At 45.1% G+C, this 16928-nt stretch overlaps 1 protein-coding gene across 1 annotated transcript in view; it reads left to right on the top strand.

The window, feature by feature from the left end:
- jhy (junctional cadherin complex regulator) overlaps positions 1-4182 on the top strand; it is a 75913-nt gene extending 71731 nt beyond the window's left edge. Inside the window, exon 10 of the mRNA XM_061961916.2 lies at positions 2385-4182. Coding sequence (XP_061817900.2) covers positions 2385-2588 — 204 coding nt within the window. The 3' untranslated portion in view covers positions 2589-4182. The remainder of the gene's footprint in view (positions 1-2384) is intronic.
- Positions 4183-16928: the final 12746 nt, after the last annotated feature.

Consider the following 16928-nt stretch of genomic DNA (forward strand, 5'->3'; position numbering starts at 1 on the left):
TGCCACCACCATGCTTAACTTTAGGGATGGTATTGGCCTGGTGATGAGCGGTGCCTGGTTTCTTTCAAATATGACGCCTGGCATTCACGCCAACAAGTTCAATCTTTGTCTTATCAGACCAGAGAATTTCGTTTCTCATGGTCTGAGAGTATTTCAGGTACATTTTGGCAAACTTTTTGCTCAGAAGTGGCTTCTTTCTGGCCACTATATCATACAGGCCTGATTGGTGGATTGCTGCAGACATGATTGTCCATTTGGAAAGTTCTGCTCTCTCCACAGAGGAATGCTGTAGCTCTGACAGAGTGACCATCAGGTGCTTGTTCACCTCCCTGACTAGAATAAGATGAACGCAGCAAAGTATAGAGACATCCTGGATGAAAAACCAAACGCTTCCGATCTAATCTGATGGCGCTTGAGAGGTGCTGCAAAGAGAAATGGGCGAAACTACCCAAAGATAGGTGTGACAAGCTTGTGGCATTGTATTCAAAGACTTGAGGCAGTAATTTCTGACAAAGGTACATCAACAAAGTATTGAGCAAAAGCTGTGAATACTTATGTACATGTGTGTTTGTATTTGTTTGTTTGAATAAAAAACAAAAACAAACTTTTCACATTGTCATTATGGGATATTGTCTGTAGAATTTTGTGGACAAAATGTATTTATTACATTTTTGGAATAAGACTGTAACATAACAATATGTGAAAAAAGTGGAGGACTGAATACTTTCCCCATGCACTGTATACTCTAACAGTCTCATTAAAAAAGTGTGTGATCACGATGTGGAGAAAAACTTATCCAGAAAACATTTGAGATGACATGGTTCTATTGGCTGTAGTGTCAGTGTAAATTAGTACAAGAGGCTTAGCTCTGCTGATGAGGGGATTGCGGAGAGTTGGCCCTTTAAGGTGATGGTCGTGCCTTGTATACTTCAGGCATGTTACTCAGTGTTCCGTTTGGCCTAGTTTTGGTGGCAATGTTTTTGTGAAATGAACAGTCTTGAGGTTGGTATGATTAAAGTCCCACGCAGTCAATTCAGTTACCTACTAATGGCAGCACACAGTTTTAACATGGCTATCTTAGCATTAAACCTGGGGTGGGTATAAACTCTTGTGAAGAACACCTCAGATCACTCCCTAGGGAGCTGGTATGGTCTGCATTTGAGCATCAGAAATTCAAGTTCTGGACAACAAAGTCCCTCAAATGATGGTGGTGTCTGTACACCTGTTGCTAGAAATGTACACACTAGGGATGCACCAAAGTTAAAATTCTTTGCTCAACTCGAAAATGAGGAAACCAAGGGCAAAAATTTAAAATCGAAATAAATTATTAAGTCACTTATTATTACCATTGCATTCTTGACTATGATCGTGTACTTACCTCACTAAAATCTAGGCAACTGCACAAATTAATATTTCCTTCATCAAATAAAGATCGGCTAGGCAGTGAGCTGGTCGTTCAAGTGGAAGTAGGACGAGAGTTTTGTTAGCCAGGACGTGAGGTTGGAGGGTTGAATGCTAAGGACAAGTCTCCAAAAAAGAATCTGGCCGAAGTATTACGGGTGTGCAAATGTTCATGGACGGTGTCAATGATGTATTTGTTGGCATTGTGGATGTCTCTTCTTGTGCTGCAAACTGAAGAGGATCTGTCGTTAAGTTAGTTGTAGGGTTGGGCATTGTGCATCAATTGGAACCAGGACTTACATCCCGATTTTGTCATAACCGTACAATTTTTCAAACATCGATTCCTATACACGATGGTCAGTCCGGATAATCCTCCGTCTAAAGTTTTTACAAGTATTAATTTCCCAGGAGGACCAAAGGACGAGGCTAAAAACATGTTACACACATAGGGAGAGCAAGAAAGAGCAGGCAAGCTAATCGCTAAGCTAGCTGCTAAACTAGCTGGAAACAACACAATAAATAAGTGCTTAGTAAACTTTAAGAAGTCCAGATGGAACCACTTCATAGCAGAAAGTAAGCAACATAATCTGGAATGTATATATTGGTTGAAAAGAGCCTTGTGAGAAATTCAGTGTAAATATTTGACCCTGCTTGTTAAATACTCAAAATCGAGGAACCGGAATCAGAACCATCCATCCATCCATCCATTTCTACCGCTTGTCCCTTTCAGGGTCACTGGGGGTGCTGGAGCCTATCTCAAAATCGTCCAAATTCAAATGATGGATGACGGAGGGAATTTTAATTACTGTTACATATATGGTACTGAATGTTAAAATGTTTTCTTTTGACAATAGCTATGTAAATATGCTGATCATAAAGTTGCATTACCTTGTTAGATATCAATGTTTAAGTGTAATAGTTGTGGATAATTATGGATTCATTTAAGAAATGAATGTTGTGATGTTTCTCTGTGTCACTCTAAGGCTTTGGAGTATGCTAAGACCATAGCTAAGCCACTCGTTCAGCCACAGTCAAAATCAAGTCACAATCAACAGTCAGGAGGGTCCACCGGACACACTACTTCGTTCAAAGACTGGGACATTGCACATCTGGCCACAGTGGATCTTCTGATGAAACGCCACCAAGAAGAAAAGGATGCAGTCTTCAGAAAAGTGCAATTTACTTGAGGTCATCTGCAAATCATCTTGTCGAAGACAAGCTGTAGTTAGTTATGGTTGCAATTAACACCTAATGAATGTAAAGGGGTTTTTGATCCCTTGTTCCCCACACAAAGACATAACTTTATGGTAGGTGTATTTTACAGACACAATATTAACCGAATCTTATGATTTAAATTGTATTGGGTTGGGTTATATATGTATTTGATCCCCCTGCAACCACAATAATTCTGAACACTACAGACTGGCTATGTGCATGAAGCACTAAAATTTGTCCTGTCCCTTCAGCTAGGAACTCCGGAAGAAGAGCATTTAAGACAATAGTCTGTTGTCCTCACTTGGGAGCTTCTTGCAATATCTCACTTTGGAATAAGGATAATTCTAAGAAAATTGTTTGGGCTGCCCAGAATTACCATCATTTCCACACTATAAAGCGCTACATTTTTCCCCAGGCTTTGAACCTTGCGCTTTATACAGTGCTACGGCTAATTTATGGATTTTTACGGGTTCACGAGCTTCACATGCCACCAATTAATTTAGCCTCGTCACATCAGACAAATAAAATTGCTCACATTAAATCAAACTGACTGACGCAATCATTCAGTCATCTATTTAGCGTTATGGACTCATTATAGAGACACGTTGAAATGCCTGAAGCTGAAGACGATTGACACGGCTGTCGAAAAAGGAAACAGCCGCCGCATGGAACGGAAAACCCCCATCACTAAATGACTGCCACGCACCAAAGAAGATGACTTCAGGCTACTGTAAGCCGTGTTATAGGCACTGTATTGTGTAAAATTTGTGAATGAACACAAACGCTTGTGTGGATTGTTTCAATGTGTACACCTACAGCTTATAGACTTTGGCCAATATATGTACAGTCCAAAAATGAGGTGGTTGCGGATCATATTTAGGTGCGCCCTGAAGCTCGTAAATTTGATGAGTGTATTAGTGAGAGCTGAGACAACAGTCACCGTAAACATTGTGTGTAACTCAACTTGACCACAAGGTACCCCTGCTCAAAAGGCATGCGCATTTAAAGGCACCGAAATTTAAAAACCTGCATGATCCAGAAAAGAGCTTGGAAAACATGGTCAGATGAAACCAAAGCTTTGCTCTTTCGCATGACCTTGACTTATCATGTTTGGAAATGCTGTATATGACCCCAGGAAGACCACTGTTCAACATGGAGGTGGAAATATAATGATCTGAGTCTGGTTCTCTACTAAGGGTAGAAAATCTTAGACTTCACTGGATTGAGGGTCTGATAAACGGGGCCATTTATGAGATGAAAATCTTTTGGTGTCTGCCAGAACACTGAAGATAAGTTGTGAATGGACCACGGCAACAAAGGAGTGGTTATAGAAGATGCACACCAGTCTCAAGACCTTAATCCCATAAAAGATATATGGTGGGAGCTAAAACTTTAAGTTGCCAAGCGACAGCCTTAAAACCGGAATTATTTGGAAATTATCTGTAGAGGATATCCTGAGACCCTGCTGACAAATGACAAGAAATGTCTTGTAAAAAAAAGTTTGCTACATTTTGGTTGGTGATCAAAAATTACTTATTTCACGCTATCAAATAAGTTAATTAAGACGCTTTAATGTTTTTGTTTTTAAAATATTCTGTCACCTATTTCAAAAATAAAACTCCCAAAAAGTGACTGTTCATAGCTTTGTTAGGACGTAAACTTACACAATCTGCTAGGGTGAAATCATTATTTCCTCATCTTGGTTATTGTCTTGTCAAACAGAGAGGAAGGCAATATATAGTGTGTGGCGTTTTGTTGTTTGTGGATTTATTTGTCTGAAACACTTGATTTTCAGTTTGTCACACTAAAAACAGTCAGCCATGAAACCAACACAAAATTATTTTACTACACCCGATTTTTATCTGGTCATTTCCATACTTTTTGGACATTTTGTAAGTAGGGGAGCTTGGTGGTATGCTTGTCTTTGAACTTAAAGGGGTCATATTTTGATGTTCTTTTACATTTAAAACACTTCCTTGTGGTCTACAGAACATGTAATGGTGGTTTTTTGGTCAACATTTTACATTATTATGTTTTACAGACCATCTTCAAGCCGCTTTCGGACCGTCGACAGTTTTAATCCAGAGAGGTTCAATAGGTCTTCAAAGAATTATGCAATTTTGTTATTCTTATAGCCAGACCTGTGTGTTTATTTCTGTACATGACAGTTTCAGCAGAGGTGAGGACGTGTCTGGTCAGCTGATTGGCTATAAGAATAACAAAATTGCAGATGTTTTTTTTAACTAGATAAAAAGCATACATAATAAAAAACGATGCAAGTTGTGGTGCTAAGAGAACATACATCTTCATCTCGAGATATAGTGTGTGGTGTACCCCAAGGGTCAATACTGGGACTGTTTAACCTACGTTATATATAACACGCAAGAGCTAATAAAAAACAATTGAACAAATTAAACATTTGGTTTGATAAAAACAGACTTGTTTTTTTTAAGCACAGCTAAAATGCTTGGATTTGGTATGAATAGAAAGAACACAAACACAAATATATATGATATGGACATTGACAGGGTAAAATAAGTATTTTTGGGGGGTATAAATTGAGCTGGAAAACACATACAAAAATACAACAAAGTGTGAAGATACATATCATCCATCCATCCATCCATCTTCTTCCGCTTATCCGAGGTCGGGTCGCGGGGGCAGCAGCCTAAGCAGGGAAGCCCAGACTTCCCTCTCCCCAGCCACTTCGTCCAGCTCCTCCCGGGGGATCCCGAGGCGTTCCCAGGCCAGCCGGGAGACATAGTCTTCCCAACGTGTCCTGGGTCTTCCTCGTGGCCTCCTACCAGTTGGACATGCCCTAAACACCTCCTTAGGGAGGCGCTCGGGTGGCATCCTGACCAGATGCCCGAACCACCTCATCTGGCTCCTCTCAATGTGGAGGAGCAGCGGCTTTACTTTGAGCTCCCCCCGGATGACAGAGCTTCTCACCCTATCTCTAAGGGAGAGCCCCGCCACCCGGCGGAGGAAACTCATTTCGGCCGCTTGTACCCGTGATCTTGTCCTTTCGGTCATAACCCAAAGCTCATGACCATAGGTGAGGATGGGAACGTAGATCGACCGGTAAATTGAGAGCTTTGCCTTCCGGCTCAGCTCCTTCTTCACCACAACGGATCGACACAGCGTCCGCATTACTGAAGACGCCGCACCGATCCGCCTGTCGATCTCACGATCCACTCTTCCCTCACTCGTGAACAAGACTCCGAGGTACTTGAACTCCTCCACTTGGGGCAAGATCTCCTCCCCAACCCGGAGATGGCACTCCACCCTTTTCCGGGCGAGAACCATGGACTCGGACTTGGAGGTGCTGATTCTCATCCCAGTCGCTTCACACTCAGCTGCGAACCGATCCAGTGAGATCTGAAGATCCTGGCCAGATGAAGCCATCAGGACCAAATCATCTGCAAAAAGCAGAGACCTAATCCTGCAGCCACCAAACCGGATCCCCTCAACGCCTTGACTGCGCCTAGAAATTCTGTCCATAAAAGTTATGAACAGAATCGGTGACAAAGGGCAGCCTTGGCGGAGTCCAACCCTCACCGGAAATGTGTCCGACTTACTGCCAGCAATGCGAACCAAGCTCTGACACTGATCATACAGGGAGCGGACCGCCACAATCAGACAGTCCGAAACCCCATACTCTCTGAGCACTCCCCACAGGACTTCCCGAGGGACACGGTCGAATGCCTTCTCCAAGTCCACAAAGCACATGTAGACTGGTTGGGCAAACTCCCATGCACCCTCAAGGACCCTGCCGAGAGTATAGAGCTGGTCCACAGTTCCACGACCAGGACGAAAACCACACTGTTCCTCCTAAATCCGAGGTTCGACTATCCGGCGTAGCCTCCTCTCCAGTACACCGAATAGACCTTACCGGGAAGGCTGAGGAGTGTGATCCCACGATAGTTAGAACACACCCTCCGGTTCCCCTTTTTAAAGAGAGGAACCACCACCCCGGTCTGCCAATCCAGAGGTACTGCCCCCGATGTCCACGCGATGCTGCAGAGTCTTGTCAACCAAGACAGCCCTACAGCATCCAGAGCCTTAAGGAACTCCGGGCGGATCTCATCCACCCCCGGGGCCTTGCCACCGAGGAGCTTTTTAACTACCTCAGCAACCTCAGCCCCAGAAATAGGAGAGCCCACCACAGATTCCCCAGGCACTGCTTCCTCATAGGAAGACGTGTTGGTGGGATTGAGGAGGTCTTCGAAGTATTCCCTCCACCGATCCACAACTTCCGCAGTCGAGGTCAGCAGAACACCATCCGCACCATACACGGTGTTGGTAGTGCACTGCTTCCCCTTCCTGAGGCGGCGGATGGTGGTCCAGAATCGCTTCGAAGCCGTCCGGAAGTCGTTTTCCATGGCTTCCCCGAACTCCTCCCATGTCCGAGTTTTTGCCTCCGCGACCGCTGAAGCCGCACACCGCTTGGCCTGTCGGTACCTGTCCGCTGCCTCAGGAGTCCCATGAGCCAAAAGAACCCGATAGGACTCCTTCTTCAGCTTGACGGCATCCCTCACCGCCGGTGTCCACCAACGGGTTCTAGGATTACCGCCACGACAGGCACCAACTACCTTGCGGCCACAGCTCCAATCAGTCGCCTCGACAATAGAGGTGCGGAACATGGTCCACTCGGACTCAATGTCCAGCACCTCCCTCGTGACATGTTCAAAGTTCTTCCGTAGGTGGGAATTGAAACTCTCTCTGACAGGAGACTCTGCCAGACGTTCCCAGCAAACCCTCACAATGCGTTTGGGCCTGCCAGGTCTGTCCGGCATCCTCCCCCACCATCGCAGCCAACTCACCACCAGGTGGTGATCGGTAGAAAGCTCCGCCCCTCTCTTCACCCGAGTGTCCAAAACATGAGGCCGCAAATCCGATGACACAACTACAAAGTCGATCATAGAACTGCGGCCTAGGGTGTCCTGGTGCCAAGTGCACATATGGACACCCTTATGCTTGAACATGGTGTTCGTTATGGACAATCCGTGACGGGCACAAAAGTCCAATAACAAAACACCACTTGGGTTCAGATCCGGGCGGCCATTCTTCTCAATCACGCCTCTCCAGGTTTCACTGTCGTTGCCAATATGAGCGTTGAAGTCCCCCAGTAGAACGAGGGAATCACCCGGGGGAGCACTCTCAAGTACTCCCTCGAGTGAATCCAAAAAGGGTGGGTACTCTGAGCTGCTGTTTGGCGCGTAAGCGCAAACAACAGTCAGGACCCGTCCCCCCACCCGAAGGCGGAGGGAAGCTACCCTCTCGTCCACCGGGTTGAACTCCAACATGCAGGCTCTGAGCCGGGGGGCAACAAGAATTGCCACCCCAGCCCGTCGCCTCTCACTGCTGGCAACGCCAGAGTGGAAGAGAGTCCAGCCCCTCTCGAGAGAACTGGTTCCAGAGCCCTTGCTGTGCGTCGAGGTGAGTCCGACTATATCCAACCGGAACTTCTCTACCTCGCGCACTAGCTCAGGCTCCTTCCCCCCCAGCGAGGTGACGTTCCACGTCCCAAGAGCTAGCTTCTGTAGCCGAGGATCGGACCGCCAAGTGCCCTGCCTTCGGCTACCACCCAGCTCACATTGCACCCGACCTCAATACGATACATATCAATACTGATAAAATAAAACACATTTTGGACCAAAAATGATTCTGTATTTTTTTTTACTATTATCTGGTCTTACCATATCTGAATTATCGTGTGGACGTATGGGGAAATAGTTACAAAAATACAGTTTTTCACTAATTGTATGCTGAAGGAGGTCAGTTAGGATAATCTATGATGCCGGTTATTTGAGAAAAGACAAATCATTTATTCCCAAGATTACAAACATAATAATAAATACTTATATTATACAACACCTTTCCAGATACCCAAAGTGCTTCACAGTGAAACCAAGTATATTCACTCCACAGTCACATTCTAGTGGTGGTAAGCACATAGCCAGTCGGTAACATGGCTGCCAATTTGCACAAACCACCACCATGCATTCATTGACATTTATACACCAGTGACGTGTCTTGCCAAAAGACAAAACAACCTGACTGGGATAGAGGATGCAGACTTGGAACCGCCAAACCTGCGATTTTTTGACACCCTACTTCTGAGCCACTGCTGTTTTTATTCAACAAAGCACTATAGTAGCTGTGTAGTGTTTCATTATTTGTGTTACGATCCGCTGCCCGGATCAGAGTTTGTATATGTTTATGTCACGTGTTTTCAGCACCTTGAGTTTAGTTTGTTTCTGTTGCCATGACGGCAGATTGTGTGCACCTGCCTCTGGTTAGTGTTCGGGACGCGCACCTGTTGCCCGGGCGCTAATCAGAGGGCTATTTAGTCTTTGCTTTGGCCTCACTCTGTCTGGCTTCGTAGTTTGTTCTCACACAACTGATGACGACGATTATTTACTGTTTTCTTGCTACTAGTTCTCACGCTAGGCTCTTTTGGTTTGCTAGCTCCCACGCTAGCCCTTTTGTTTATTCTTCATATTATTTATATTTAAAATAAATCATTTTCCTACCTGCAAGCTGTGTCCGAAGCCGTCTGCATCCTTGGGAGAACCACACCCGCATCACTATGCGACCCAGTCGTTTCAGTACGAAGCCAGCAGAAAACAATTCTCCCGCACTGGCGGACGAGGAGTTGGACGAAGGTACGCTCATGGTGTTGCGAGCGATGGAAGCCGAGACGCTTCGCTATTCGACGGAGGAGAGGTCGAATCTCATGTGGGGAGCTGGAGGCTCTCTTATCCCCATCGACTCCCTCTGGTCGGAAGACATCGCCGCTACACCGCAGTACCGTGCGCGCCGTCAAAGACGGAAGCCGGCCAGGAGGTCTTTCCCTCGCCGCCAAGACGCGCCGCTCCTGCAAACTCCTCCCCCGGACCGAAGCAAGCTACATGCTGCTCAAGCTCCCCCTCCTCAGATGTTTGGCAACCCCATCGACCACTTCGCCAAAAAATTCTCCGATTGGGCTGTAAGTCACATGGACAGTTGCAACAGTGATGTCATTTCATTGGCGCCTCCCGAAGAGGTAACTCCGCCCACTTCTGATGACATCATTGAACAAGATTTTTTTTTTCCATCTGCTTCTTTCTGTCAGCCAATGCCAAATAATTTTCATTCTAAGATAAAACATTATCAGGACATTTTTGCTAAGTGTAAATCTAGTCAGTCACATTCTGATTTTCAAACTCCACCTCCAGTGACTTTGTTTCCGCCCCCAGTGACTATTGCTCCGCCCACTGCACATATTTTTTCCCCCTGTGCTCCCACCCAATCTCAAGTGAGGAGTAATAATAGTCAATTTGGACAATTTAAAGAAGAGTATACCCCCCTCCATACCTCCCCCCACCCACCCTTGAAGACGGTTCCAAACCGCAAAGAGCGCGTCTGGTATCCGCGTCTTGAGGGGGGGGCTAGTACTGGGAACTGTGCTAGTGCGGTGGCACAACTTCGGCGTGCTAAGCCGCAACCTCCTGCACGGCCACCGCCACCAGTTTTTCGGCGTGCTAAGCCGCAACCCCCTGCACGGCCACCGCCACCAGTCTTTCGACGTGCTAAGCCGCAACCCCCTGCACGGCCACCGCCACCAGTCTTTCGGCGTGCTAAACCGCAACCTCCTGCAAGGCCACCGCCACCAGTCTTTCGGCGTGCTAAACCGCAACCTCCTGCACGGCCACCGCCACCAGTCCTTCGTCCTGCTAAGCCACAACCGCCAGCTAGGCCACCTCCAGCTGCACCTCGGCTAGCACCTGTTCCTGCACCTCGGCTGACACACCAAGCTTCGTCTCCAGTACCTCCACCACGCCAAGCTCCACCATGCCAAGATCCAAGGCTGGTTCCCACACCAGCGCCGGCTCCAAGGCTGGTTCCCACACCAGCGCCGGCTCCAAGGCTGGTTCTCACACCAGCGCCGGCTCCAAGGCTGGTTCTCACACCAGCACCGGCTCCAAGGCTGGTTCTCACACCAGCACCGACTCCAAGACCAACCCCTGTTCCGGCTCCAAGGCTGGTTCCCACACCAGCGCCGGCTCCACGGCTGGTTCCCACACCAGCGCCGGCTCCACGGCTGGTACCCACACCAGCGCCGGCTCCACGGCTGGTACCCACACCAGCGCCGGCTCCACGGCTGGTACCCACACCAGCGCCGGCTCCACGGCTGGTACCAGAACCTGCACCTGCTCCACGGCTGGTACCAGAACCTGCACCTGCTCCACGGCTGGTACCAGAACCTGCACCTGCCTCCACGGCGACGACGTCTCCTCCTGCCTCCACGGCGACGACGTCTCCTCCTGCCTCCACGGCGACGACGTCTCCTCCTGCCTCCACGGCGACGACGTCTCCTCCTGCCTCCACGGCGACGACGTCTCCTCCTGCCTCCACGGCGACGACGTCTCCTCCTGCCTCCACGGCGACGACGTCTCCTCCTGCCTCCACGGCGACGACGTCTCCTCCTGCCTCCACGGCGACGACGTCTCCTTCTGCCTCCACGGCGACGACGTCTCCTCCTGCCTCCACGGCGACGTCTTCTCTCTCCTCGTCTCCGGTGGGCTTTTCCAGGACGCCGCCACTTTCCTCGCCCTCATCGTCGTCTCAGCGACCTCGAGTGGTCTGGCTGCGCAAGCGGCGCTCTCTGAGGTGTGTGTATGGACGCCTGTGGCGCAAACAGCAGCGACACCCGAGACATAGACTTAGAACTCTGCGGCTGTTGAACTTCTGGCGCCACTCACGCCCACCTTCTCGGCAGCCACGAAGGTGGCCTTTCCGTGGTCGCCCGCCTCGCCTGCGGCAGCGGCGTTCCACTCGCCGCCGCCACCTGACTCTTCCCCGGTGGATTCGGGGCCACGTGGCCTGGCGACCCACCACCAAATCCTCCCTCCACCCTCCCTTGACTCTCGAACTGTTTATTGTTTGTTGGGTTCTAGTTTTATTTAGTGTCAAGGGACATCTGGAATCTGTCCTTTAAGGGGGGGGTACTGTTACGATCCGCTGCCCGGATCAGAGTTTGTATATGTTTATGTCACGTGTTTTCAGCACCTTGAGTTTAGTTTGTTTCTGTTGCCATGACGGCAGATTGTGTGCACCTGCCTCTGGTTAGTGTTCGGGACGCGCACCTGTTGCCCGGGCGCTAATCAGAGGGCTATTTAGTCTTTGCTTTGGCCTCACTCTGTCTGGCTTCGTAGTTTGTTCTCACACAACTGATGACGACGATTATTTACTGTTTTCTTGCTACTAGTTCTCACGCTAGGCTCTTTTGGTTTGCTAGCTCCCACGCTAGCCCTTTTGTTTATTCTTCATATTATTTATATTTAAAATAAATCATTTTCCTACCTGCAAGCTGTGTCCGAAGCCGTCTGCATCCTTGGGAGAACCACACCCGCATCACTATGCGACCCAGTCGTTTCAATTTGTTTATCACACAATATTTATGCCAGCTTTATTTATATTTGTCTATACTGTGATGCTGAGAATAGGTAGGGTCAAATATGACTTGCTTCTTTCTACTTCTTTTAGAACAGGTTGAGCTGTGCAACTGTAAACATTTGGTGCCTCAGTGTAACAAAATAAACCAAAGAATCTGCTGTGAAAATGTGAGTCTATCACAAGTGTTTGAACTGAACTCGCGGGCCACCAGTTGACTAACCCAAACGATGAAAAAGAGAGGACCTAAAATGGAACATTGAGGAACACTACTAGTTTAACTAAGGAAGTTGAACAAATGACTACTGACTGCATCTGAAGTAAACAAGCTACCAGCTCACATTATGAAAAATATATGTACCGTATTTTTCGGAGTATAAGTCGCACCGGAGTATAAGTCGCACCTGCCGAAAATGCATAATAAAGAAGGAAAAAAACATATACAAGTCGCACTGGAGTATAAGTCACATTTTTGGGGGAAATTTATTTGATAAAACCCAACACCAAGAATAGACATTTGAAAGGCAATTTAAAATAAATAAAGAATAGTGAACAACAGGCTGAATAAGTGTACGTTATATGAGGCATAAATAACCAACTGAGAACGTGCCTGGTATGTTAACGTAACATATTATGGTAAGAGTCATTCAAATAACTATAACATATAGAACATGCTATACGTTTACCAAACAATCTGTCACTCCTAATTGCTAAATCCCATGAAATCTTATACGTCTAGTCTCTTACGTGAATGAGCTTCATAATATTATTTGATATTTTACGGTAATGTGTTAATAATTTCACACATAAGTCGCTCCTGAGTATAAGTCGCACCCCCGGCCAAACTATGAAAAAAACTGCGACTTATAGTCCAAAAAATACGGTAACTGTCAAAAAGAAGAAGACTTAAAGAGGTTCCTTGAGGAATGCCTCCAGTTATGTAAATCACAAGTGTGGACCCCAGTCTTCTATTGTTCTTAAGGTTAAAATGTCAATGCAAGGATCTGCCAATTTGTTTACAGTGGTCCAAGTTCCTCTATACAACAGGAGCGGTCTAGTGCAGGGGCGTCAAACTCATTTCATCTCAGGGGCCGCATAGAGGAAAATCTATTCCCACGTGGGCCAGACGGGTAAAATCATGCCATAATAACTTACAAATACAATTACGACAACTTCAGGTTGTTTCCTTTGTTTTACTTGGGTCCAAAATAGAACAAGCACATTCTGAAAATGTATATATCACAAATAACCCTCTTGACAAAACACTTCAAGTTAGCTGAAAACTCAGTGGAGAAAATTGGTGCAGTTTCAAAAACACCATGAAGAACACAATTAATTTAGACTTCATCTCAGGGTATCTACAAAGCAATTAAAATTGAAGTCACAGCCCATCTTGGGTTGAACTAAAACAAAATAAAGCTGTTTGTTTTACGTAGAGTCGAGGGGGAGGAGTCGCAGCCCCGCTTTACTGTGTACCTCTTGCTTGGTATATAATAACTATTTGGTTGCCTAACATAATTGCTATTGCAACATCCAGTGGACATATGTAGAACAGCAGTTTCTTAAATTTTTAAAATCATCTTAATTTTACACTTAGCAAACTCATCCGCATGTTTGACATCCCTGCTCTAGTGTTTTTACAAATTTGCTGCACAAATGTTTAACTCCCAAATTTTGAACTCAACTCGGGGGCCCGTATTGTGTGATCCCAGCTCCGGATTTGACCCCTGGGTTGCTAGTTGAGTAGCACTGGCGTAGTGTCGACGCAGAAGTAAACCAGGCTGGAGCCATCGGTTGCTGACTAATGACCACAAGCACTCTTTTTCAAATAGGGCCGTTTGCCTCTCAGTAATGACTTGAATGTCTAGAAGTTGCATTTCTGCAACTGAAAGACTCATGTCTGCTGTCTACATCTTCAGATGTTGTAGGCTTGTAAGTTATACCGGTATTAATAAAGTGCCGCGGTACTATACATCAAAAACGGTACTATAGTGCTTCTGAAAAATACTGGTTCCCTTTTTTCTTTTTTACGGGCATGACGGGGCGCTGTCGTCACGTCGTAAAATTGCTGGTTTTATGAGCAGAGGAGCATGTTTGGCAACAAACACGCACGGAGTACTTACAAGCAGACACAGTGTGGAGACAGAAAGGGAGAATGGATGCATTTTGGCTTAAAAACTAAAGACAAATGTGAAGCTATAACACTGAAACACCCTCAGCAAGAGGTGCTTTAAAACATGGCTAGCTAGCTAGCGGCTAACGTCCATTCGCAATCGGCAGTGTTTTAGCTACTTTTAAATCACTAATCTTCGAGTATCGTCTCAGCAGGACGAGGAATAGCTAAACATGCTTCATTACACACTGTAGGAGGATACATTAGCTCACCGCTAACAACAAGCTAGCGCTTCTCAATGTAAACAAACGCCATAGGTGGATCTACACCTAACATTCACTGTAATGCTACCAAGTATAATAGCGTATCTAGTCGATACTACTATGATTACATTGATATTTTTTTATCATCACAAAATCTATTTTCCTTTAAAAAAACATTTATATTATGTTTATAAACTCAGGAAATGCATCCCTGGACACATGAGGACTTTAAATTATGACCAATGTATGACCTTGTAACTACTTGGTATCAGATCGATACCCAAAATTGTGGTATCATCCAAAACTAATGTAAAGTATCAAACAAGAGAAGAATAAGTGATTATTACATTTTAACAGAAGTGTAGATAAAACATGTTAAAACAAATAACCAAATATTAACAGTAAATGTACAAGCAGATTAATAATCAATTGTCTACCGCTTGTCCCTCATAATGTGACAAAATAATATAACGAGAAATGAAACAATATGTTACTGCATATGTCAGCAGTCAAATTAGGAGCCTGTGTTTGCTTATTTATGATTAAAACAGTAGTTGTCTAGTATGGTTACTATTTTATTTAAGGGCAAAATTGCAATAATAAACATATGTTTAATGTACCATAAGATATGTTGTTAAATAAAGCCAATAATGCCATTTTTGGTGGTCCTCTTTATATAGAAAAGTATCAAAACGTATCGAAATACATTTCGGTACCGGTACCAAAATATTGGTATGGGGACAACCCTAATGTGTTGTATTAAAATGTTAAACTGTTTATCCCATTTTACAGCTCAATTTTGTTAGGCCAGACAACCACTTTTCCTGTCACTCTGTGTCCTGTTCATGTCATTGATGGCTTGAGAGTGGGCACTAGACTGGCATTATTGAAGCTCCAGGGATCTGTTGCCATTCCTCCCCTCCAAAAGCACTGCCCCGGTTTCCCCTTCATGGGGAACACTCTAAAGCACAGCTCATTTTACTAATTGTACTCTCACATTATTATGCTATTATGCTGCAAAGCTCTATTTACCTCTGAAATATTTTAATTAGATTGCCGTCTCTATTTAACCCATCATGGAGTCTTTGAAGCGCTGTGTTTTTAGTGTTAAGCCCTCAGATGAAACAAATGACACAGCCCTTTAATTTAATGAGAAATGCTGCCTACCCAGACTCGGTCTCTGCATCTTTTTTCAGTTCCACCTACTCGTTTTCTGCCATTGAAATCCAGTTAATTGAAGGAGTCTTTCACTGCAACACATGAAGGGCTCGGAATTAGCATCCCTTTTTGCCCGTGATGATGCGGACGCGCATGCTTTGATGTGAGAAGGACACTTTCAGAAGGCGGCCGGCTTGGAGAAAATGAGCTGATGGCCCTGCTATTAGGCCCAAATGCAGATGCGGCCATGTGTTGCAAAACGCTTAATCTTTTAATTGATCACCTTCTGCATGGCCTATTCTCTTCGTATTTCCCCCTGCTGTCTGATCATCCAAAACACATTTAGACATGGCAGGAATTGCTTCTCAAACATAGGGTTAAATGGCAAATTCGGTACAAAAGACACGAGTGGATTGTGTCATATTTTTTACTGTATTATACTGAGTTATGTTTTGTCCTATAATTGCAGATACTTACGGATTGATCAGTATTGCTGCCCTATTACACTGTAAGCATGTTCATTGTAAATTCACAGCAAATTACTGGCTAATAATTGCAATAATTGCCCATTTATCAGTAATTTACTGTTAAATAGAGCTGTGGTTTTACGGTTAATTACAGTAAAGTTAAATGCTGTAGCTACACAATTGTAATTTTTTATACCGTAAAAATATTCATTTTAAATTCACAGTAAATTACCGGCTAATAACTACATTACTTTCACATGTAGCATTTACAGTGATTAACTGTGAAGTTAAACGCTGTAAAATATAAGGTTACTGTTATTTAATGTTTTGCAAGGTTAAAGGACATTTTGATTACAGTGTTTTACTGTGAAATAATACTGTTAATTGCAGGCAATTTTCCCCAGTGTAATAAATTACTCTTTCAGTTTAACAGCATACTGCCACTTATTGTACAAGAGTGTGCGACGTAGTCTCCCTTAAAGTGGTCATATTATGATTTTTTTCCAGCCATTTTTTTACCGCTAGTCCCTTTCGGGGTCACGGGGGGTAGCAGGAGCCTATCTCAGCTGCATTCGGGCTGTAGGCGGGGTACACCCTGGACAAGTCGCCACCTCATCGCAAGTATTATGATTTTTTTTCTACATGTAAAACACGTCCTTGTGGTCTATATAACATGTAATGGTGGTTCTTTGGTCAAACCTTTGCATAGATTATGTCAGTGGTTTTCAAACTTTCTTCACCAAGTAGCACCTCAGAAAACATTTGGTCACCATAATGACCAACAATAAAATACAGTAGCGCAGTAGGCCTAAATAATCATTAAAAACAAGGCATAGGTTTTACTTAACAAGTATATCTAATGTTTAAGGCCAC

This window comes from Nerophis lumbriciformis, linkage group LG09 (genome assembly GCF_033978685.3).
Source record: "Nerophis lumbriciformis linkage group LG09, RoL_Nlum_v2.1, whole genome shotgun sequence".
Taxonomy (NCBI): domain Eukaryota; kingdom Metazoa; phylum Chordata; class Actinopteri; order Syngnathiformes; family Syngnathidae; genus Nerophis; species Nerophis lumbriciformis.